This window comes from Epinephelus moara, chromosome 2 (assembly GCF_006386435.1).
Source record: "Epinephelus moara isolate mb chromosome 2, YSFRI_EMoa_1.0, whole genome shotgun sequence".
NCBI lineage: Eukaryota > Metazoa > Chordata > Actinopteri > Perciformes > Serranidae > Epinephelus > Epinephelus moara.
The window spans coordinates 16753033-16778269 of record NC_065507.1 but is presented as its reverse complement, the minus strand read 5'-3'; the positions used below and the strand labels follow the sequence as shown (position 1 = coordinate 16778269).

The following is a 25237-nucleotide window of genomic DNA, read 5'->3' as shown; positions in this document are numbered from 1 at the left end:
TCGGTGAGATCAGTATGTTATATGAACATTATTCCTTAGTCTCTGTGACACATTAGGAGGATTTTATGACTATTTGCTTTAGATTTCTTACATATAGCTCCTTTAAAATAGTTTTTCAACAAAGTGCATCCCCTGGATAGTAAAGCATCATCAGGTCATCATGGACACGAGTCATTACAGAATCGATCAGTGGCACAATCACATTATTACAGAGTGGCATTATCAGGGGAGAAAGACACAGCGCGTCCCTTGGACGGTAAAGCACCAACAACATAGTGTTATGTGTGACGCATGAATGGCTGATGTGCAATACTGTTACCTTTTTTTAATGTTTTTATGGTGTATGCTTCATTTCGTCTGGACTGTTATTGTAAAGCAGCAATATCTGTGCAGCTCCTGAGTGTATCACAACGTATCGTATCGTATCGTATCGTATCGTAACATGAGTGAAAACAGCATCTGCTGTTATAGCAGTCACTGTGTTGACAGGGCGTATTCACACCAGGATAGTCCAGGGGACTCGGTTCGATTGAGCAGGGAATGCCGAAAAAACTCACACCTTCATTTGGTTTGGTTCACTTTCACACTGCACTTTGTAAAGTGGACCAAACTGCCTTGACAATATTACACAGTTAGAACAGCTGCTCGTTTAGAAGTGGTACTGCCCGAAATGACCACTGACCAGGAAGAAAGAAAGCACGAGGAAGAAGAAAACCTGGCTCATCGATTGGCCACAAGCAACTGCCATATGTAGTCCTCTGACCATATATCAATAAGCACCTGCACCTCCTCACTACTCCATGTCTGACCACGAGACATTTTCCAACTTTTTCTTCTTTTCTTCTTTTTTTTTTTACTTCTGCTTCTCCGCTGTTGGCTTTGTTCTTTTCTATCCAAAATGCACTGTGCTTTATGCTCTTCCTCTCTTTGGTTCACTGGATAGTCCGTTTGCATTTCCCACTGTAAGCGAACCGCACCAAAGTTCAATTGCAAGTGAACTGAGACCCCCAGTTTTCAAGTGGACCAGGGTTCGCACCAGAGTTCGAATGGGCGTTCACACCACTCCAAACGAACCGAACTATCCATGGAAGCGGACCAGGGTTCATTTGAAGTGGACAAAATAGCGCCAGTGTGAATGCATCCTAAGATTACAGGAATGTCCGTAGTAATATCCTAAACATACGTGAATTTGGGTACATTTAAGTTACCTAAAATATAAGGATTCTGTTTACTGGCAGGTCCCTGGGGACCTCTGTGCTGTGCCACTGAAAGTACCGCCTTGGTGCGCAGATCGCAAGGGATAAGGATGGGCGAGGGGTCGTATAGGTGTCAGATTTCTGCAGTGCACTTGAACAAAAACGCTGATACATCACCGACGGAATGACAAACATCCAAACATATGTTTCACTCTCAGTGGCCTCTGTGACATTAGAAATACTTACAAAATTAAGTCAAGTTAAGTCACATGACACCATTGTTTCTATGATTTCAACGCAGATTTGTTTTTCACCGTGTAGCATTATCTGGGAAAATAGGGTGCATCCCACGGACACATCGATAGTGAATTTACTGTGTCTTTTCAGATTTTACTGCACAGGACACATGCCTAGCAATACGGGTGTAATGATACATCGATCCACATCGATACATCGAATCATTGATTAACGATCCGATTATATCGATGCAAAATGAAAACATCGATCCATATCGTCATCTTAAAGATACACATTTATTTTGAAATTCACACAGCACGTCTGTGTCACCATTTCTGAACAAGCGCGCCTCCGCTCAAACAACAAACAGAGCTCAGAAATAAAATGGTCAAATCATATTCTAGTTGTTTTTGTGAGTTGATGTAAATGATTGTGTTAGATGGGCATATGATATCGTGTTATATCAATCACAGGCTCCTGAATCGAATCGAATCAAAATCGTATCGTGACAGACTTTGTGATATCGGCAAACATCGTATCATCATCCAAACAAATCGATATAATATCGTATCGTGATGAAGCTAGCAACATCCCTGCCACCAGTGATTTCATTTTTTGCAGTGATGTACCAGTGTATTCCACAATGTGTCAGTACACTGTGACATCACTGTTGGGTGTGGTTACAGGTACAACAGACTTGAAACTCTTTACCAGAGAAAGCAGTAAACGCAGCCTGATGTCAAGTTACTCTTTGAGCATGTCTTCTTCCAGGTTTTAGAGACGCACAGAGAACTATGTAGTGTTACAGCTGCTAATAAAACATTTCAATAACTTCTAAAAATGTCCCTTTAATCACACATCCTGAGAAAAATCATTCTCTATGAGAGCAGCTGTAAATGTCATGTATCCTTACTGCAGCGCCTGCTGTGTTGGATGGTCCCAGTGCTACAGCAACGTGATGGTCAGCATCCAGCAAGCTCTCCTGCAGAAACACACACATGTACATGTTACCACATATGCATATATATAGCCCGCATATCATACTAAAAGATCGCCTTTACACTCATTCACATTCAGAGCAAGTACTTATAAATACTACATAAAATAGAGCAGATACCACATGACAAATAATGAACATGTGCATCCTTATCAGACGTCCACACTCACCCTGCATGCGTCATGTAAATATTTAGCATTTGTTTGCATGATTTCTATGAGGAGCGAGTAAGATAACCGTTGCATTCACAAGTCACACGTCGCTTCCCGAGCAATAACAGTGCCGGCAACACAAGGAAACATCCAGCATACATGCATTCACTGAAAAATGTAAATGCCTAGCTCGAAGATATGAATCCATTCTATGGCATGTATGATTAATACATGTGGCAAAATCAGATTCAGTTTTCCAGCCTCGCTTATGTGAATCTATGCAGATTTGATTCTCCCTGTTGGCTTATTTACTTAAACATGAAACATGCTAATGATGTTATTGGATGCTATATTCACATGGATTTGAAATTTTGTCCACTCTATAACTTCTACTCCAAATATGCTTGGACATTAACGGCATGGCAGTAACAAGTGTTGGTGTGTATGTGTGTGTAGACAGGGAGTAAAAGAAGCATAGAAAGCAGCTTAACGGAAAAGGGAAAGGGGAGAGAAATATCACCACGAACTTAACTTTAAATGTAAACACTTTGTCACAGTCTGTGTTCACTGTGTGTTATCGTGTCCCTCAGTTGCTCTCGAGAGGCCGCAGTGGTGACATCACCAGAGGTCAGCAGGAAGTAATAAGTCTCATAGATGCTCTGTGATCTAACCAATCAGCATACAGTGAGCCAGAGGACACGAGGTCAGTAGCACTGCCGCTCCTCTCATCTCTGTTAACACTTAGAGCTCTGACTGTGTCAATTTGTATATGAGACAAATCCGAACAAAATCGATTCAGTTCGAGTTCGTTTGACCTCTCGGGGTCGCTGCAATCATTCGCTGATCACAAATGATGATGAGTGTTGCTGTTCTTGAGGACGTACAGAGAGAGAGGAGCAGCTCCTCTGAGTCTAGAATGCCTGTACGTGATGAATACATGTCTTTTTACAGGATTAAACATCTTATATATGAGATTTTGTTTTGTATGCTCATTTACATAACTTTATTTTATTTTGGAGTCTAATATTAGCTTGTCTTATTTTGTCTTTTTATGCATAGATTGTGATGCAAAAATAAAGTTTATTACGGTTAAGTTGAAAGCAAATTGAAGGAATTGGTGTATTTGTCATTGCCAGTCTTAATTAATGACGTCAGCTGGGGCATTCTGTAGTTATTTACTTCAATATTTTTCCAACCATACTAGTGTTTCAATAATACCACACACATTTCTACCTTTTATTCTCTAATTTTGCCAACAGCTTTAAGTTATTCCATAGATGGCAAGAATATACACTGACCAGCGACAACATTAAAACCACTGACAGGTGAAGTACATAAAATTGACCATCTCGTTAGAGTCCAGTGTTCTGCTGAGAAATCTTGGGTCCCAGCATTCATGTGGATGCTACTTTACATGCACCACCCACCCAAAAACCATTACAGAGATTTTGCGGTGGAGGTTGGGGAGGCATGATGGGGTATACTTGGTCTGCAACAGTGTTTGGGTGGGTGGAGCGTTTCGGCTCACCCTTTTTTTCCCTTTCAGGGCGGTGGCCTTGTGGGTAACCTGTGAGGGTGTGACGTGTACTTCATTTCAGTGAGTTTTCAGTTCATGAAAGTTAATTGAAACGTTTTGGTTGCCTCAAAAACTCTTGTTCAGCCTTTGGTTGTAAAAGACCCTCTAAGGAGTCAGATGTTCAGTTTTTCCAGTAAGTAAATTTTGTTAAAAAGGTTTTAAGCCTGTTTTTTCCTGGTGAAAATAAGCGTCAGCATTGTGTTGCCAGCTCACCCTTTTTCCGCTTTAAGGACGGTGGCCTTGTTGGTAACCTGTGAAGGTGTGACAGCTCTCTCCGACTATCATGGTGGAGACGGCTGGCGGCAAAGAGTGATGATAGTCAGCCGAATTAATGGTGTCAAGATAAGCTCAGGGCTACTGTTCAACCTCATGAGAAGGCCATGTTTCTTGTTTTGTGGTGAAGATTGCAATAAAGCCTTGTTGGTGAACAGCACCCGCAGCTAGTTATCAGCTAATAATGAGCCAAGCTAATTTTATGTTAATAAGCCAGCGTGTTCCCAACTACTGTTCGGAGCTGGGAAGCCGTCACCGAGAGAGGTAACAGGCATTCACATGAAGCCAGGCCCCGAGGTTTCCCAGCAGACCACTGCATTGTAATGAGATGATCAATCTTTTTCACTTCACCTGTCAGTGTTTTTGATGCTGTGGCTGATTGATATGTGCATTCATTAACCTCTTTGACTTTTGCTCAGTTATATGGATGTTGTCGAAGTGAACTTTTTATGTATAATACGGTAATATGGGGTATTTATGGGGAATTTTGGCTGCAAATTATGGCTATTGTCATTATAAATAGAAATGGTCTAAAAATATCAACCCAAACACCTAAACCTAAATGTAATGTATTCAGATGTTTTGCCCAAACAGTGTTTCATGTTAAGAGTAAAATAATAGCATCCTCTTTTCTCTACATTTCTCTTTGCTTCACTAATTCTTGTTACAACTTGTATGTCTTCATCCTCTATACCTGAACAAATTCTACATCCTGTTTGCTGCTGTGACTTCACTTTGCCTTACTGTCTGTAATTAAAAAAGGACATGTGCATTAACATTTATCTGTGATTGATATAAGTGAGGTGTTTTTCCCCGGTGTGAGGACACAAAAACAGCATTAAGCTTCCATAAATCCGAGAGGGATGGAGAGGGGAGGAGACGTAACACCAGGCTTTTCAAACCAGTGGTAACCTTTTAGCAGTCACTTGTTAATCCTGCTGCCACTGGGCATGGAAGAGAGAGCAAGAGGAGGATGGGGGGAGGGGGAGTAGAGAGGAAAAATACATACTGGGGGGTGCATCAAAATGAAGACAGAAGGTGAGGAGAGAAAGAGAAGAGACAACGTCAAAGGGAGAAGTGGAGAGGACGGAGAACAGAGGTGAGGCAAGAAGAGGGGTAGAAGAGCAGAAAAGAGGAGGTGAAATAGGAAATAGATGGCAACAGATGATTCTTCGACTGTGACAGAGAGCTGCACTCCGCAGACTCTTGTCACGGTGTTAGGAGGGCTGGAGGGCAACTTGAGAGCCCCCCTGTCACAATCACAATCACAATTGTGTGTATTTCTCTGCAAGACCACCTGTGATTCTCTTTGCTGATGCTTTCAAGGCGGGGAGCCGCTGGGGATCGGAGCATGGAGGACCCCACGGCACAGCTGCTTTTAAGCTAATTGATTTCCAAAAGGCTGCATCAAACGGGTTCTACAAATGTTACACAAGACTACTAATAAGAACAAACTAAGTCATATTTATCAAACTAATTTTTCCTTATCATAGAAAGCCCAGCTATGGTATTCACCCTGACAATATATCTTTACATTTGGAAGCAAGTGCTGTTAAAAAATTCTCCAATATGATTATGTAAAATCATTTTTGCCTACACATCAGATGATACTATACTAAAATTTGACATTTGCCAGTAGAAAAACTCTTTTTTTCCTGGGAATAGTTCAACATTTTGTCCATTTTTGTTCAAACTTTCTCGCCAAGGGGACTGTAGAAATGACATGTTGTGGTTATGTGAGGGCACAGGTGCAGATTTTGGAAAGCGGGTGGACAAGGGGACCCCCCCCCCCCCCCCCCATGTATTTAAAACGTGCATTTGTCCACCCCTAGTAAAAACATGAAAGTAGCAGATGATGGTGTAAATATGTTTAATTTTGTGAAATTCAATGTCAACTGATGCAGAAAAAGCACAAATTAGTACATAGAAATTTGCCAGAATGCAGGAAATCTAGTGTTTGATGCGCCAAATATTTTTGGTGGAGGATCCCCAAACCCCTGTTTCATACGTGTTCCCCCAGTGTTATAACGAAACCTACGCACTGGTGTGGGACTATATCATGGCTGGGCGCAGTGACTTGTAACCGTGAGGTTGCCAGGCAACCAGCTAAGACCAGCCGAGACCACTCAAATGAGATATGATGTGTTAATTAGTTAGATTTAAGGTGCTGGAAGGCAGATGTTATCACCTCTGGACACCTGTTTCAGGTCTGTATGCTAAGGTAAGCTAACGGCCTCCTTGTTTTGGCGTCATGTTGAACAGACATATATAAGAATGGTACATTTCTTCTCATCTTATTCTTTAAAAAAAGAGCAATTGAGCATGTTTCCCAAAATGCTTAACTATTCCTTTAATTTGTGCTCAAATCAACATTTTGCTTGAGGAAAGCTTTTCTCGTCCATGTACAATGTACAGTGAGAAGGAGCCAAATTAACAGAAAATGTGACTAAAATCTACAGAATCTTAAACGAGCTATGACATTAGTGGAAGTCACAGGAAATAAGATGGTAAGAGATAACCATCTGGCAACTGATCTGTAGAAAACACTGCAGGCTGCTGCAAACACAACACAACCTGTTGGGACATGGTGTCGTGTCAGTGATCTCTTTGGAATATTTGTATACCCTTTTTTTTTAAATCCGAGAATTAAAGCAGTCTTGAACCTTACTTCAGTCTGTTTTCTTTGAAACCTGTCATGTGACACACAATGTCTAGCTTTTTAGAAATCTTGATAGGGTAGATTTTTGGCCCTTCTGACTCTTCACACCTGTCTTCAAACAGACTCACTTCAAATGTCCAGTCCTCCTCTTCTTCCTCATCTAGATGCATCTTGGTCTGGTGCAGCACACATTTCTGTGTGAGCGGTTCAGAGGACAGATGAAACTCCACCCTCTGCAGATTGAAGCCCAGACCCGTGCCGATGGCTTTGATGAAGCTCTCCTTCAAGGCCTTAGAAGACAAGGGAGGAAACTTGGATCAGTGACACGCAGAAAATGATCAGCACATAAGGAAAATGAAGGATATTTGTATGGCTGACAAAACTGAGGACAGTTTTTCTGTGATTCTGTGTGTTTGTGTGTGTGTTGTGGTGTATTTTGGCTCAGCAGCACAATAACTTAAGACCACAGCAGATGGGAATCTATGCACACATGAACAACAGTGTGTATACAAAAGAGCGACGTTTTGTGTGTGTGCGTTCGGCCAAAACCAACCCTGCTCGGCAGCCAATGAACCACAATAACAGTATTACAAGGCTAATTGCTATGGCAACGGTCGAACTCTGCCATTAGTCAACAGTGTGGCGATGATATCAGAGCTTGACGTCTCTGTGCCACCCTCTCAATCTCACAACATCTTTACTTAGCAACACCATTTCTGTCGCTGTCCATCTGTGTGTGTGTGTCTGTGTGTGTGTGTGTGTGTCTACAAGAAAGAAAATACACAAGGGAAAGAAAGGACAAAAACTGAGAGAGGGGGAAGAAAGAAAGGACTTTTGTGTATCAGTGAGGATGAAATGCAGAGATAGAGAAGGACAGAATGAGCCAATATCATTTTCTCCCTATGTTTCTTTCTCTCTCTCACACACACACACACACACACACACACACACAGGCTCCACGCCGCCCCTGGGGCCAGCACCAATGCAATGTGACGACAAGGTAGTATGGTTGCCATGGTTACCCAGTGGCGGTAGAACGCGGCAAGCTGCTGTTGCTCCGAACCAGCTGATTGGATGACACTCCACTCGTACTCTGTAAACTGACGAGTCATGATGCGGAAAAACTCAGGCACAGAGCTGCTACCTGGAGGGAGAGGAGGAGGGAGGGGAGGGGAGGTGTGAGGGCCAAAGATGGGGGAGGAGGAGGAGGAGGAGAGAGGAAGGAGGATGGAGACAAAGACAGAAGGGAAGGGAAGGAGACAGAAACGGAGGGAAAGCAAAATGAGGTGAGGGATGTACGACAGAGATGGAAACAAGCGATCCCAAGGTTATCCAAACATACTCCATTTCTGAGATCAGTGTGTCTCAAAAACATCACAGATGTGAATGCAACTGTGACGCACACACACAGAAATCCAAACATCTGCACACACACAGGCAGGCTTGGCTTAGACCTTTACATATACAAGGCAACAGTGGCCTCTTGTGGTCGACTTGGAGAATACAAGAATACGCACTGTGTTTACAGATCTGGCTGCCATAGATTAATTATCAAAAGTGTGAGGTACAACTGACACAAAATTTGATAGTTTGACCTTTAAGTTATTGCCATGATTCAGACAGTAGCATCATGATTAAAGTGGCAGTGTTTAAGATTTCAGTCCTGGTTGATTTGGTGGTAATAAATACAGTTTATCCTAATCTACTGTCAACAAATGACCAAAATGGTAACTGTATTGTTTGTTAATGCATTTCTTGATGAACAAATGTGGTGAGTGCTAAGCTTATATTGCATTTCTTATCTTGGGATTACTTCATAATAAAAGTCAACTCGTGACTCAGCAGTTAAATGCTTTAAATGTGAAGCTGCAGCTGTAGGAAATATTCCCTTTGCATTAGGAGTAACTTAATACAGCATCTTTTCCCAGAGTGCAAATATATAAATGTTGCAATACATGAGTGGGCTCAAACTAACATTGTGCTGCCTAATTCAACAGCAGAAAGTGACTTAACTGATCTACATTTACATGACAATCTTCAACATCATTACTTTAATCCAAGCATGTTTGAATGTTAGAAACTCCTGCATTACAGGAGGTGGCAACAACATTACCTGAAGAAGAGGAACAGCCAATTACAACTAAATATCCTTGGCTCTGTCGGTGTGCCTGAAGCAAGCTTTGTGCTTTTTTTCTACATACAACTAAAGATTGTGGAGGAAATCATTCATCTTCCATTGTCCTTATCTGTGTGTGGCAGTGTGCAGATCTCAATGTATGCACCCATCTTGGTTGATACTGTTAATTCTGCTTCACCTGTTACTCTCAGTATTTACCTGGCATAGTGGTCTTCATGATATCCACTCCCACCTGCAGCCCCTGCTCCGCAGCAAGCACAGTGTAGTCCCCCTGGTGGGACAGGTTGAAACTCCAGGACGGGGGTTCGGGGCCTGAATTTGGACTGACCTAAACGCCGACAACAAGACAAGATGATATGACAAAAATCATGGCCAGCAAGGAACTACTACATTTTTTATTTGCTATAGGTGCAATAATAATGGTGATGTTATGCTATCATTAGTGTTAGGATTGTTTTATAGCGGTGTGTCTCTCCTTCCATTTGTTTTTGCTTTTCTGTGTGTGTGCTGTAAGACCCCATATGTGCAAAGAACCTGTTCTGGTGACAACCCATCTAAAATACTGTCATTTAAGTCATCAACTAGTAAATTACTTTATCTCTGTCTTTTGACAATGACCACTGAGCCACTGGTGGCCAAACTCAAGCTGTGCATCCAAACTTTGTTCAAGCCCACATAACTTTATGTTTTTATTCTTTACATAAACACTTAAGATTAAAGAAACACATCATGGTATGGACCTTCAGTGGTGTTGCCAGGTAAGGTTTCCCTCTGGGTGATCGCTCCAGTCTGATCTCTGACCAGGGGATCCCCATCCTCTCACACACAAGCCTCCTCAGCATCAACCTGCCAGCCTGATGTGGTAGCAGAGACACAGACAGACAGTGTATTACACATAAATATCTTAATTTGACACGCTGTGCTGGGTGTCAAGTGAAGTTAACTTTCAGTCAGACTCACCATGGCTGACTTAGCATCCTTAGCAAACACAAACTGTCCGATTCTGTCTTTCTCCTCCTGCTGGACACAGCGAGCAGCAAACAGCCAGTCAGACCTGCTCGGTGTCCACGAGCCGCACCGGAAAGCCCAGCGGACAGAGCCCATCTCCTCCTCCTCACCTCCGTCTGCTCACCTGAAGAAACTCCACCACAACTCCAGGCTGCTCACAAGTTTAGTAAGCTAACGTTAGCATCGCGCGTTAGCATGTAACCGGAAACAAAACTCTGTCATATCTGAGGGGTTTGCGGTTTTCACGGTGGAGCACCACATCGGTGTACAACTGAGGACTGCTAATAAAACTACTGTGTTTACTTTGAGGATCTGAAAGCAGTGAATACACCCGGAAGAGCCCGGCGAGATTTGATGTCGTCATAAGTGGGCGCGGTGGGGGATTGACCAATAGGAGCGGTCGAAACGGTGCGCAACTAACGATGCCTTCAAATACTCTCAGGAATATTGTAAAAACGATAAAACCGTGCTGTGGTTTTAATAAATATGACTGCTTTCGGATACCCAAGAGAAAATACGAATTTAATGCAGGCTGTCGTATGTAAAGATGTTGTATCTCAAACTTTCTGCTTTAAAAAGTAAATAAATAACATCTTTAGTTAGCTATAATCCTTGAAAATCCTAAATAGACTTAAAGAGAAGTCTTAGATAGACTTAAACATGTATAGCGATGTGTTGCGTCATCAAAAGACAACAAATACTTGTATTGCTTGGTTCATTTTTCTGTTACAAATAATTATATCCAATAGGCACAGCTGTAGTAGAGCGTGGACGTTAGAGTTTTGAATTCCCGAGCTACACGTGAACACAGCATTAAAATTATACCTCTACGATGCTGTTTTGATTGCGGTACATCTGTGTGCGTAAGGTGAGTTCGCTTTAAAATAACGTGTTAAATCAAAGATAACGTTTTATCGGAGGACTGGAGGACATGCATTACACAAGCGTTACATTTCGGACTGTGGTGATAAAATTGTGGTGTGCTCGTCTGTCTCACGGCGTATTTTTCCCTCGAAAAAAACGTTATTTGTAACTAGAAATATGTGGCAGATGGAGGATATCACAGAAGCACACACTGATTATGGGTATTTTGTCTATGTGTAGGGTAACAGAAAGCATGCATGTCAAATACGCTTCCAATTAACCTCCCTGTATACACTTATGAATATTTTCCTGTAGCAATTATTCGATATAATCTGCTTATAGTAATGTGCTTCAGAGAAAACTGAAACACCAGCAGCATTTCACTGGTGACGACTGTCAGCATATGCTCATTCACAACCTCAAAATCTGTTTTGTTCATTAGAGATTCCTGATTCAAAATGTAACATGATGAAATATCGTAAGAGAGCATTCCCCTAAAAAAGCCTCAGCTTTATGGTGTTTCTACATCCCAAGACTGATAAAAGTGTTGAATTTATCATCAAAAAGGAAGTGAGAAACTAAGTTACTGCACTTTATTTTTCTGTAATATGATATTTAAACTTAATTTACTTAATATTGTTATTGTGTTTCTCCATAGTGTATTTCTGTCCATACTGTACAATACTTCACTAAGACGCCTATTTCAAGTCCGTCCTCAAAGTAGTATCCCTTCTTTGTAGTTTCCTCTTTTTACAGTGAAGTTTTGTTTGATTTCTTTATCTTCCTTTTTCAAATTGAGGGTCCAAGGATAGAGGGTGGCCAACGTTGTACACACTATAAAGCTCTCTGAGACATATTCGTGCTATGGGGTGATATCCTCCCGAGACCCTGTGTCCTCATATGAGGACATCACATTGTGGGTTTACTTGACCTTATACTTCATTCTTCTTGATGTAGACCTGTTGTCCGCATTTGTGGATACTCCTTTGTGCCATCTAGTTTGTGCCATCTCTGCCAAGTCAGTCTGCAGCTGATCCCGACACAAAAGTGGACAAAGTCTAAAACCTGATCACATTTTATGGTTGAAACCTGTTTATATATGATTAGGAATGTTTGTAGTTTGATATGGCAACAAATTTGAGCAATTTTAGCAACAGCAACAAGCTAAGACAATTAGGAATTAGGAAGTACTCATTTGGGACTTAATTGTCATCTCCTTTGAGGACACTGGGACTTTATTATCGTTGACAGTGTTTAGTTTTTTATACTTATCGGGTCCTACTGATCCAAATAGCTAGGAGAAATTAAAAATGCATACCCAACAAAAGTTCAGGTCTCAGGAGGATATGAAAAATTTACCTGACTCTCTGTTTTACAGGAAAATTGCAGAGCCCTTCGCTCATCTGGCAGCAGTGCAGGCTGAGGAAAACCTTGCACGTCTTGCCTTAATATTCTGTGGCCTTAGCTACATCGAATCAGGGCCTCATCAAGGCAGAAGCCTCCACAGGGGAAGAAAAAGAAGGCTTTTAATCCTCCAGCCAACCAGGTGTGACCTCTGCAACTTCACACACTTCTTTTCCACAAATTCAAGCCTCACATGCCATTACACAGAGCCGGCATCTGTAGCTGGGATCAGGCTCCCAGGTGGAAAATTACACTGGGACTTCTGGAGCCACTGAGGGATTCCTCCCTGATGAAAACCCCTGTGCTTGTGAAGGAGAGCTACACTGCTGCAAATGAACTAACCTTTACAAGACACACCCACTCTTCCCTCTATCCGAGGACTGAGTCCCCCCTTTGATTCGTGATCGATCTCTCTTTTTATCCCCGTTTCCATTGTCCCTCTCTCTTGTCATACCTTTGATTTTTTTCTATTGCTCCCTCCATACCTACACCTCCCTTGTCTCCCCCAAAGTTTTCTCTCCTCGTCTCTGTTTCTCTCTCTGTATCTCTGGGGTTTCTGTCCCCCCTCCTTCTCACCGTCAAGCTGGATTTCCTGCAGGTGAAGCATCTGAAGAGGAAGAGGAAGAGCAACTACAGTGTGAGAGAAACACAGACTCTCATCAGGGAGATCCACAAGAGGACGGATGTGTTGTTTTCCAGACAGCAGGTGTGGATTTCCTCCTCTCCTCTCCTCTCCTCTCCTCTCCTCTCCTCTCGGTTCCCAATCTCAAAATTCATCTAAATTGCTGGTTTTGCACAAACGTCCTGCAGTTATTGCATTCACTGATTGGGTTAATTGTACAGTTAATCAGTTGTTCTGAACTATTATTGTTATGCACTGACCATAACATAAAAGGGATCCCTTACTTTTTATAATCACAAAATACATTCTACATAGTTATTATTGTAGCTGAACTTGTGCAGAGTACAAAAAAATCATGTAACTCTGAAAATACTGCTTATATTCGATCAAAGTTTACAACTACATCAGAGGGTGCCAAAAGTATCACAGTAATCCGAGACCCCTCAGTCCCCAGCGGGTTAAGGAAAAAGAGTGAGCACAATTAACTGACATGCTCGTCCAAAAAGCAAGTCACAACTAAAAGATGAACACATGATGAGTCAGAAAGAGTCATCCATGACCAATCAATCATCTGGGTCTTGCATATGTTGGCAGAGCAAAAGTGCAGCGCAGAAATCCCAAAATATGTTTAAAAATGAAGCAGTATCTCCATTATCTCCACTGTCCACCAGAGAGCACTGATGCAGTCTGTTTTCCAACTGGATGATATCCAGCTCAGTGCTCATCTTGGTCACAGTTCCTTTAAAAAATGGGCAAACAAACAAACAAAACAAATAAAAAAATGAAGGGTTCCTTGTTAAATATACATTTTTTAATATTCATGGGGGGGGGGAAATCTCAAATTTCGATACTGGCCTCAAAAATGATCCTCTGGCTGCACGAGAGAAGAATTTACTCCTACAGACATGGCAGCTTTGCTATGTTTAATGGAAAACTGGCATTTCTGTTATTTTGACAGGAACCTGCATTTGCTCACACTCTCCTCCAGACCTACAAGTACATTGTCACTTCCCACAGCACTGCACCTTCTTCATGAAAGGCCATGTTAGACTTGTTAAAATAAAACCATCTAAATGTTTTTCTCTCCTGTGTGAACAGAACACAGCCATTAATGAGCTGAAGAGACAGGCATGGGAGGAGGTGGCACGGAGTGTTAATGCACTGGGGGAGGGAGAGCTTCGCACTGCTGCCGAGGTGTGTTTATTTATATGTTCAAATCATACTTTTATATTTTTTGTACTCATAACACCTCAGACATTTTCCCTCCTGATCTCCTGTGCAGGTGAAGCGTCGTTACCTGGACTGGCGTGCACTCATTAAGAGAAAACAGCTCCGGGCTGAGCTCTCCCTCTCCTCCGCCTCATCCTCGTCTGTGCCCCTGAAGACTGAGTATGATCAGTCCTCCCCTGAGCATGAGGCAGCTTCTCTGGGATCGGGATGTGACCAGCTGCTTGACCTCTCGGGGCTCTCGAAGGATTGCCACTGCGACTGGCCGGAGCTGACGGGTCTTGGTGAGCCGAGTGGGCAAGTCATGATGGCTCCGCTGGGTGTGAAGATGGAGGACGATGTCAGTGAATACAGAGTAAGTGACAGAAACTCTTCATCTGCATCATAGTGTCACAGTAGCACCTGAGTGTGTGTGTGTGTGTGTGTGTGTGCATGTGTGTGTGTGTGTACAGTTACCTTTGATTAGATATTCTGATTAAACCTTAGAGCCTATTAAATACATTAACATGTAAATGAGGACAAAATAATTTCCTGAAACACCTTCATGCTTTTTGATACACATTAACACTGCTCAGGTTAAGACAAGTTTATGGACATGCAAGTATTTTCTAATGTGTTAATTAGCTTAATTAATGTCCTCATCAGCAGAGGTAGTTATATAACATATCACAGCAATTATACCAGCACATAATGTAGCTCAAGTGGCTCTCCTATATCCTGCCTTTTGATTGGGCTCATGTAGGTTCACACGGTAGAGATCAAATAAGATTAATAGACGTGTTATTTCATTGGAATTTAATTTAAACTTGACATTTAAATGCTACATTTTGGTGATTGCATTAAGATCTGCTCTCAGATAAAACTGTCATCTGTTCACAGTGTGGTTACAGCCTTCCACAATTACTTCCTAAAAATTTTTCCACCCTATTTCTTAACAGGGTTATTAACCTGGGTCCAGTCTATTAAAATTCTTAATAGTATCACCCAGACAATCTGCAGAAGTTATAGAAGTAATTTTGAGTCACATTGTTTAGCTATGTAAATCACTGAGGAGACTGAGCTCTGTAAGAGCCAACCTGAGGCGCTAACACAGAAAATCTTACATTTGTATTCAGTGATGTTAGTTTAAGAACTGTGTGACATTAAGCGGGATTTATACTTCTGCGTCGAATCAACGTTGTACCTACAGTGTGTGTCAATTTGAGGCCTATGCTTACCCTGGGCAATAGCCTGACCTGCATCTCCCCAGAAATGTAACTACACATTGCAGCGACACAGACCTCGTGTTTTTTTTGTAAGCTGAAACCATTTCCCTCAGTGGAAACAAAGCTTTTATTTATTTTAATTTCAAATAAGAAACAATAAATAGTGAAGACAATAAAGCCTCCACAAAATAACATTTCAAGTCTTGTGTGTGATTTATCCTGGCTTCATATGAGTAGAGGAAATCTCCACTTGTCGCTAGGCTAATTTATACAATGTAAAATGCAATAGGCTTGTGCTAATAAGGTTAGCAATGTTATATGCATTTGTAAAACGTGTTTAGTATAAGACAGCTGTTTTGTTAGTGAATCTTGTGAGCTGTAATGGAGCCAAATTTTGTAACGTTACCTTTGTTAAATGTTGCTGTTGTCCCTGGCTTCATACAGTATGAGTAGAGGAAAAGTCTGCTAGCCACTAGGCTAATATATACAATGTGAAATGCCATAGGCTTGTGCTAATAACATTAGCATTTTGTATTTGTGGGGAAAATGTGTCTAGCAAAAGATAAGTGTTTGTCTGTGAATGCTGTGAGTTATAGTGAAACTGATTTGTGTACTTGCGTTTGAAATTGTCGCTTTTCCCATATTTAACGTGCATTTTGAATCAACTTAACTTGACAGCACTCCAAAGAAACCCTGCTGCCAACTAGTGTTCTGGAGGTGTAACACTGCAGAGTGACACAGACACACCACGGCACAGGTATAAATGCTCACAACAGCATAGGCCATGTGCATAGGCTACGGTTTAAACTCTGCATAGAGCTGACACACAAGTATAAATCCCACTTTACGAAGAAAATCAAAGCTGCAGACGCCTAGATATCCTGATTTTTTGTCTCTATGGGTCAAGCTCCAAAAACGCTGGATCCTACATTTCCCATAATGCAGCTTGATTGCACCTTTCATCTTCTTTCACCAGGGTTATTTTCTCAGACTTTGGAGAGCCAAAGCTTCATTATACAGCTGTTCACAGGCTGAGTAGCAGCACTTCTCATGATGAGCAAACTTTCTGTGTAAAATCAGTGGAGTGCTCCTTTAATGATGTCACACTCTCCCTCTAGCTGGATGGTGATGGTGATATAGGAGACGGAGAAATAGATGAAGATGATATCCCCTCCCTCCTCAGTGACATTGAGTCACGCGGTGAGGGGCACGTTGGTGATGTTTACTCCCACAACGACTTGGACATGCTCAGCTCCTCCAAGGCCCCAACCTCTACCACCAACAGAGACCTGCCCCTCGCTGGTGGCATGATGGGGATGCCTGCCCACGCTCTGGGTGCTCTGAACAATCATGACAACATGGGGACGGGTTTTCTGGTTGTTGTTGAGAAACAGCGATTGGAGCTGGAAAAACAGCGTCTGGCTGTGGAAACCGAACGCCTGGCAGTGGAGAAAGAGCGGCTGGTGGTGGAGAAGGAGCGACTTCGTCAGATGGAGGTGGAGAGGGAGAGACTGCAGCTGGAGAGGGAGAGGTTACAGGTGGAGAGGGAGAGGCTGAGGCTTCTGCTCCTCAGTCATTCAGAGCATTCTGACTCCTCCTTAAACCTACCACCACAACAAGGCCCGCCCTCGTCCTCCACGCCTTCTTTATCCTCCACCCAGGATGGGCAGAGGGAGAGAGAGAAAGAAAGTCAAGGCTGGATGCCAGTAGTGAATCTGGAGACAGAGAGGCTAAAACTGGAGAAGGAGAGACTGCAGCTGGAGAAAGAGAGGCTGCAGTTCTTCAAATTTGAGGCTGGCAGACTGCAGATTGAGAGAGAACGCCTCCAAGTGGAGAAGGAGAGAATGCAGCTGCACAAAGATCATTAGAGCCGCTGAGACGAGGGAGAGAGAGAGATGAATACATTAGATTTTCACCAGCTTCAGGGGTGCTATTAATACTGAAAACAACCCAGAATGTGAGGATTTCCATCAGCAGCTGCTCCCTTATCAAGCTCCCCACACACATATCCTTAAGGAAGACGTGAGGCCATTAAAATGATCATTCCTGACTGGAACTCGGCCAAGGAGAAGACTGAGATGAAGGGCTGGCATATTTACGACCACCATGATAAAGCTGTGCCTTACGATGTCTTCATAAAATGGGTGACAGGACGGGGAAGATGCCATGATGATAAAATGCAGAATTTGTTGGGCACATGCAGCCGGTTAGCCCTGAACATGATTTATAAAATGTTCAGCACCTCATCTAAATACAGTAACATACAAAATGTGCTGTACAAAAAAATTAAATGCTGGGATATCAATGCAACACATGCGTACAAGTGTAGCAATGTTTTTATGATGTATAGACTGAATCACAGTGACACTGGGCTAACAACAACAATCACTTCCAGGTAGACAACCGGCCATTGATTTCAATTGTGGAGATATGGACAATTGGCAGACTTGTTTATTTCTGTCATCATTTTCAGCCGTGACTGAAAAGTATATAGCTAAACTAAAAAAATCAATATCAGTGTAAGTAAACATGATATTTGGATTATTTGTTCTCCACTTCTCCATATCAGCCCGATTTCGCAGTGTCTTACGTTGTTGGCTTGGATCGTGAACAACAGTGAGTGTCGTGTGCGATAATCCATCGTTTTATCTCATGTAGTGTGTCAAAGTAGACGACAACCGATGCCACGTCTGGGACGCCTCACGACATCCCGACAGAAAGTCTAGCGTGTTTGAGTTTCTTTTTGCCGTTCACGACTTCTCCTGTCACAGCTGTCACTTTGACCAATAGAAACACAGAGCAATCTGCTGCTATGGACAACTGTATGTCTACAACACCCCAGCTTTTTTTTTTTTAAAGATATTTTATGGGCGTTTTAGCCTTTAATTGATAGGACAGCTTAAGCGTGAAGGGGGGAGAGAGAGAGGGAAGGACATGCAGCAAAGGGCCACAGGCTGGAGTCGAACCCGAGCCGCTGCGGCAACAGCCTTTTGCATGGGGCGCCTGCTCTACCACTAAGCCACCGACGCCCCAACACCCCAGCTTTATTGATATTTCCTCTGGGGACGTTACCAGGTCAGAATAAAAAAGGAAAAATACTGGCATGAAACAGCAGAGGCACTTTAGCAACCAGGTGAGTACTGCCATTAGCATCAAGCTAGCAAAAAATTGTTATTTCTTTATAATGGAGGATATAAAGTGATAAAATTAAAAAATAGAGGCAGGAATTTTACTTACCACAACTGCCAACACATTCTCACTCCGACCTCGTCACATATTGATTTCCACGTCCACATACGGTGTGCAAGGTACCCTGGGTGCGTTGATTGTTGATGTTCTGGGACACCGTGTCAAGTTCTGCCTGTTACATGCATTGTCTTCTTTCAAAATATACTTCTGTTTTCATAGGAGTCTCTCCCCATTTACATACAGTCTCTTTAAAAAAACAAAAACAAAAACGCACTATGTCAGTACAACACCGCAAATTGGCAGTTTTGTTTTTTTTTCCTTCAACAACAAACACACATGGCTGGGTTTAGGCAACAAAAACACGTGGTTAGGTTTGGCTTCATAAACTTATAGGATGCGAACACTGCTCTCTCAGGTGAAAGTCGGTGTTTGTTGTATTTTTTACTTTTAATCTGCTTTAATATGCATCGTGCTGTCTTTCAAACTCAACACTTTCTGTATCTGTTTAAAATTAAAAGCCCCATATAATTTTGGCTGAAATAATCCCTTGATTTTCAAAACAGGCTTTTATTGTGAAACATTTGCAGGAACTTGTTGTGGAGGATTCAGTGACTTGTATAATTTGCGTGCGGTTCTTCAAATATAGCTCCTGCCATCTGGTGGTGCGTTTTATGTTACTGTAGTAACATTTTGGCGGGCAAATGAACAGCCACGGTGACTGAAATAATAGCAATAATAATAAAAATAGGACAAGACTAACCTGATGACATCACACATGTCGTAAAAGACGACCGGGGATAATTGGTGTGAACCAACGTGTGGTCTGTCATGTCTGTCGGTCAAGTCACGGCACGATTTTATGACTCCACAATCACCTGATCAGACATAGTGATGGTCGGAACAGACAAAGATGTCGTGTAGTGTGAACCCGGCATAACTGATCGAGACAGTGGTGGACCAGCAACTTCTGTGTTCTGCGAAGTAAAATTACTGTTGTTGTCAATAGAGTCTGCTGGCTTTAAAATGATGGCTTCAGTTCCCCATCTGGGGCTGTCTGAAGTCAAGGTAAAGCCGGTGAAAATATTCTTAATATAGCATACACTTAAACTGATATTGATTTTTTAGGTGGCTAAAAACCAATCAGTTGAGGCAGCATTTGCTTAGTGCCGTTTGATTTTATGTACATAACGCAAGGGTTTTCTACCTGGAAGTTATTGCAAACAAACATTGGGATTCAATCTATATGAAAAATTGAATCATGATGTCTTACTTTACATTTATACACCAAACCAGTGCCAATTTATTTACTGCATGTGTCTGTATAATTCATAATCCATCTTAAAAAAATATATTGTTACTTGTACAGAGAGATTTTTATGCTATTTATGTTTTGCGGTCAAGTGCTTGTGTTAAAATATGGTTTACATGGTAATGCTTGTGACTTTGTGCATTCCTCCACCAGTGTTAAACAGATATTTCACTTTCGCCTGTCATAATATGAAAAGCACAGGCGTTAATAATAACATTAATGACCCCCTGTTCTCTTTACATGTCCCAGTAAGACAGTGTGACAGCAACCCAGCATGCTCAATACCTTAAAGTGAAGCAGCTAAATGGAATCCAGTCATTAATTTGATTATTTACACCTGTGCTTTCCTGCTGTGACATGTCAAAATGTCTTCTGTGAAATAAGGCCTATTAAAATGTGATGTTTTTGCCATTAAGATTTGTGGCCTTGGAGCTGCAGCTGCTCATCTGTGATGAGCAGGTGCTGGGAGTTTGGCGTGCATGTCGTAAAATGAAACTGAGATATTCCTTTGATGGCTGTTTTTCTCCTGTGAAATGTTACTGGCTACTGAAAACTATACTCTGCTACTGTGTACTGAAGGTTATGTCTCCCACACACCACACACACAATGTCTTTTATGATGTAATGAGTCACCCCTTTTTTAATGTTTGCCCTTTAACACCAGTTTGTCTCTTAAAACAACTTCAGGTGACATCACTGGCCTACCAGCCCTATTTTATTATTCTGTTATGTTACATCATTTTATTCTTTATGTATCTTTGTTAATAAGTTTGTAAATAAAGTTTGTTGAGGAACAAAAATGTGACCTACAGAGAAATTTTGTAATGATCAGAGTTGAAAAGAAATCTGGGTTACACATACCCCGAAGTGCTGCTTTTGATGACCAGCCTTTGTCTCTCGTGCCTTTATGTTCTCTGTGTTGCCTTTGAGGAATCATTTTAAAAGAGAATGAGAAGCTGATTAGCAAAATAAAAACATTTGTCTCCTCTGTATTGAGGCTCCTCAGGAAGCCCATCAGGGGTTCCCTGGATCAATGCGGGCTAGCAAGAAGAGACAAGCGTTATAAATCACTTTGAGAGCATTACACTGATGTGTCGCACAAACCCTGCATCTCAAAACTTTTGAGGATTTCAGTAAAACTGATGTAACCCAGTGACATCCGTGCCTTTGCATTTTATATTTGAATTGTTTATCTGTGTCATAGTGGCATGAAAGTGTGAACAAACTGCAAAAGTGGAGCCACAAACTCTTCACCAAACAGAGCTAATAAAGGTGGCGAGTTTGAGATGACAGTGAAATGTCTATATCTATAAGTGAGACTTGTATAAAACTCTAAAATCACCTGTGCTCCTAAAGATCCTTACACACACACATACACACACATAGGAAGGGACTCAAAGTGGGCAGATCGAATCACAAAGACGAGTTTATTTTTCAGTCCAAGAGTTATTTTGTTGTCTGCCTGTGAGATGAAAACTATATATAAAAAGCCATTCTTTAGCTCGGTCTGGATTTAGAAGTGGTGTGAAAATCCATCGTATTGTTATGAAAAAAGGTCCCTCAGCACTGGGGGCACGCTGTGACTCGACCGACTGCTGTGTGGACTGTCTTGAGACAAGGCAGCTAAGGCCAGAGGTGGAGAACAAAGTACTACATGTTATTTTTTCATTATTATTATTATTTTATATCCACATTTCTTATGACCCGCTTCACCGATTGCAGTAATGCAGTTATATTAGGAAAATCAAATCAATCTGTGATGTTACAGCTAAAATGAAAGAAAAACACCAAGGATTCTTAGAGGCCTGTCGCTGGAAAAAACAGAATAAACTATACAGAAATACTGTCCACAGACCGATGCCCTCAGGTCCACTGGAAAACTGTTCCACAGGTACCAATGATAAAAACTAAAAAGCCTCCCCATAGTGCACACATCTCACACTTGGTACAGCTGAAAGGTCTCTGCCCGTGGATCTAAGGGTCCAATATCTTAAAAGCATGTCTGACATTCAGTGCACCCAGGTGTTTACAGATTTGAAAAACAGCATATGGACCTTTGAGATGATCTCAGGGCTCTGTGAGCAGATCTGCTGCAGAATTTCAAACAATTTTCAGGTCACCAAGAGTTTTCTTTTGCAGGGTGGAAAGGAGAGAAATACGAATATCAAGCCAAGACTGCTGGTAATAACATTGTATATTTTCTGTATCACTTTGGCAAAATGTCTTCAAAGGTAAAATACTTGCATGTGACACAGTTAATGTGGACTACAGTGCTCGTGATCAGGTCCAGATGCTTGTTGTTTTGTCCCTGTTAAGATGTACAGTAGAAGAAATCTTGGTTCATAGCTACAGCATCAATACAACTATAACATGTGAGGAGGCTTACATCAACAGGTGACATTTAGGGTGTTAGTTTTATTTTGTTCCAAAGTTGGATAATTGCCTAGAGCTGGTTTGTGTTCTCACGGCAGCATTTACAAGTGGACCAGATAAAATGCCTTGTGCGAGAAAGCTGCTCTTGATTGGTCAGAATTTCCATGTGGGATAAATCCAGGAAGTAAACAAAACGTTGAAGAAGAGTACACTTGCAAGATAAATGTGACACTTTCTAATGTCACAATGGAGGGACAACTACGCAGGTTGATTTTAGCGCTGCTCATCGTGGACTATATTGCTGTCATTGTTCATTTTAGTCAAACCATACAGTTTGAAAACGAGGCGCGGCTCCAACTAGAAAACAATGTTTTGATGCATTTGATGTGCTGAATGTGCATATTAAGGCAGTACAGGCAGAGGTGCACATTAATAATTCTCCAGGACTGTAACATGCTCATGTGTGTTTAACTCAAACAATGTGTCATGTGACTGCAGTTGGATCGGATCGAGGTCGGAACACATTCTCACCACAAATAAACTGTATCAGAGTTCATTTTTAACTGGACCCAGATCACCTCTTAATTTTGGTGCGCATTCGAGTGCAATTGCTGTGTTCACACCTGCCCAAATGAACCGCACTTAGGGGGCAAATGAACTTGAGTTTGATTGAACCGAACCAAACAGGGCAGGTGTGTAAGCACCCTTGAAGATAAAGCTGTGTGTCGTCCGCATAGCATTGAACAGACACCCAGTTGCCATTTTCTCAGGCCTATTTTGCTACTACTAATATAATATGGCATTGCTTAAGTCTTTCTTTCTCTGTCATCCACAATTTCCTCTGAGATTTGCAGATGAAGAGATGGTGACTTGCACTCCGACTTGTACTTTACATTTGATACTGTCAAATATATTTATCATAGGATGAGGGAATACTTGATGGCAAAGCAGCACTTATTTAGTTTTCCCCGTGAGTGCAAAGAGCTGTGATAATCATCCTTAAACAAATCGTTTTTAATCAACTTGTAATCAGTTTCATTTGACTACCTCTTTAATCTACACGGAAAATATCTTAGTCACACTTTTCAGATGGCATTAAAATGAATAAAAGTCAGTTTATTGTTCATTCAGTCAGAAAATGATATTTGTATTAATCCAAGCATGTAGAGTCACAGCTTTGTGTGTTCATTTGTTGTTACCTTGTCTTGTCTGTGTGATTACATGTCTGTATACTGTTCAAAGTTCACCAGCGGTGATGACAGAACAGCATGAGGATGAGCTGCATGTGTCTGCTGACAATGTTGGTGGAATTCAATTTCCTATCCGATCATGAGAGATGTCTCAAAGAAAAAGTCAGAGCAGGCGAGATGGTCATGACGGGAGAGGAGCTGTGGATGAGAGATCAGGCTTTGAGATGGATTCCCCTGAGAGAACGATGCAAAAAAATGGAGAAATGAAGTATGACAGGAGGAGGGGGGATAAAGAGAGCAAGCAGAGGAATACAGAGTGAGAACTTAGGAGAAATAAGGAGGGGCTGAACAGGATGGGGGATAATAAAGAGCTGAGAGAGGAAAAGACTGAGACTGAGAAAGAGGAGATGAAATGAGCCAATAAAAATGAGAAGGTGAAAAGGCTGCTGTCGCTCTGCGGTGACAATCAAAGAGGCAGATTGAAGGTGTGTGTGTGCACTTGCACGTGAAGGTGCAAGGTTAAAAGGGTGGCGGAACCACCTCAAAATTGTTATTTTGCTTCATCTTCGGGTAAATGGGAAATACTTGTCAGTAATAACCCAGCGTGGTATGTGAGTGTGTGTGTGTGTGTGTGTGTGTGTGAGGGAGTCTCTGTGTGTGAAAGAGATGGGAAATAATGGGAAATGCTTGTCAGTGATGGCTCTGCATTAGGAGTGTTAGGTCCCCACAGATTGAAAAAAGGAGCCCAGATGACAAAATCGCAGCAGGGAATTTAACCCCGTAACAGCTGGCCTATACTAAAACTGCAGAGACGGTGCAATGTGAGACTTCACATACACACAGAAGGGATACACATGAGAACTCTGTTGAGACTTAACATTTCAGCTGTTCTTGAGGACATTTCAGATATGCTGTGTAATTCATTCGAGTTCTGGCTGTAATTTTAACATAATATCCTCCATCTTGGCTGTGCTTAAATTTTTGGGACCCAAATAGGGACACTACAATGAAAATATTCAGTTTCACTGATTTCCAGGTCAGTCACTTTGGTCCAGATGGAAATATCTCATGAGCTTTTAGGTGGTGCATGTCCAACTTCACTTTGCCAATTAAGTGGCACATAATCTGGGGGCAAAGTTAAGTACAAGGGCCAAAGGGGTTGTATTTAGTCCCTTAAATAATCATAGGTGTCTTTTGGGTGTAACAAGAATTTAAACAACATGATTGTCATCTCCCAATTCCTTTTAAAGCCTGGTGCGCCTGCACCTGGGGTTCTACTATTTACATGGTGGATTCAGCAAATTAAAGTGGTTTCTGCTGAGGGTACTGCGGTAAAGTAATAATGTCACTGCAGCAATTTTAGAGCAGCAAAACTGAAAACTGTTGTTGTAAACTTGACAGAGGAAACAAAACAAAACTTTTAGCCTCTGAAATAATCAATGAAGTTGAGCTGCTCCTGCTGTGTACATTCACACAGTGTCTCTTAATGAGGAGTCGGACAGCAGCTCTGCTCTGGTCTCTGCTACGTTCACATTTTAGAAAATGTAATTAGTATTTTCCTCATTAATGATGTCTTATTTTACCCACCCACATGTGCCTGTGTGTAACAAGCGGAGTGG

At 41.8% G+C, this 25237-nt stretch overlaps 3 protein-coding genes across 3 annotated transcripts in view; 2 read left to right on the top strand and 1 right to left on the bottom strand.

The window, feature by feature from the left end:
* The window catches only part of aasdhppt (aminoadipate-semialdehyde dehydrogenase-phosphopantetheinyl transferase), a 16381-nt gene extending 5793 nt beyond the window's left edge, over window positions 1-10588 (bottom strand). The window contains exons 1-6 of the mRNA XM_050032495.1: window positions 10188-10588; window positions 9968-10081; window positions 9426-9555; window positions 8113-8234; window positions 7219-7380; window positions 2347-2415 (exon numbers count right to left, since the gene is read on the bottom strand). Of these exons, the coding sequence (XP_049888452.1) occupies window positions 2347-2415; window positions 7219-7380; window positions 8113-8234; window positions 9426-9555; window positions 9968-10081; window positions 10188-10331 (741 nt within the window). The 5' untranslated portion in view covers window positions 10332-10588. The remainder of the gene's footprint in view (window positions 1-2346; window positions 2416-7218; window positions 7381-8112; window positions 8235-9425; window positions 9556-9967; window positions 10082-10187) is intronic.
* alkbh8 (alkB homolog 8, tRNA methyltransferase) overlaps window positions 1-21113 on the top strand; it is a 159187-nt gene extending 138074 nt beyond the window's left edge. Inside the window, exon 13 of the mRNA XM_050075077.1 lies at window positions 21104-21113. The gene's annotated coding sequence lies outside the window, so the exon portion shown is untranslated. The remainder of the gene's footprint in view (window positions 1-21103) is intronic.
* msantd4 (Myb/SANT-like DNA-binding domain containing 4 with coiled-coils) lies at window positions 12967-20844 on the top strand (the record flags this gene model as incomplete). Its single annotated transcript, XM_050062289.1, has 4 exons — window positions 12967-13209; window positions 14224-14319; window positions 14408-14707; window positions 16676-20844. Coding segments are annotated over 4 exons (1389 nt in total), but the record flags the coding sequence as incomplete, so codon positions are not given.
* Window positions 21114-25237: the final 4124 nt, after the last annotated feature.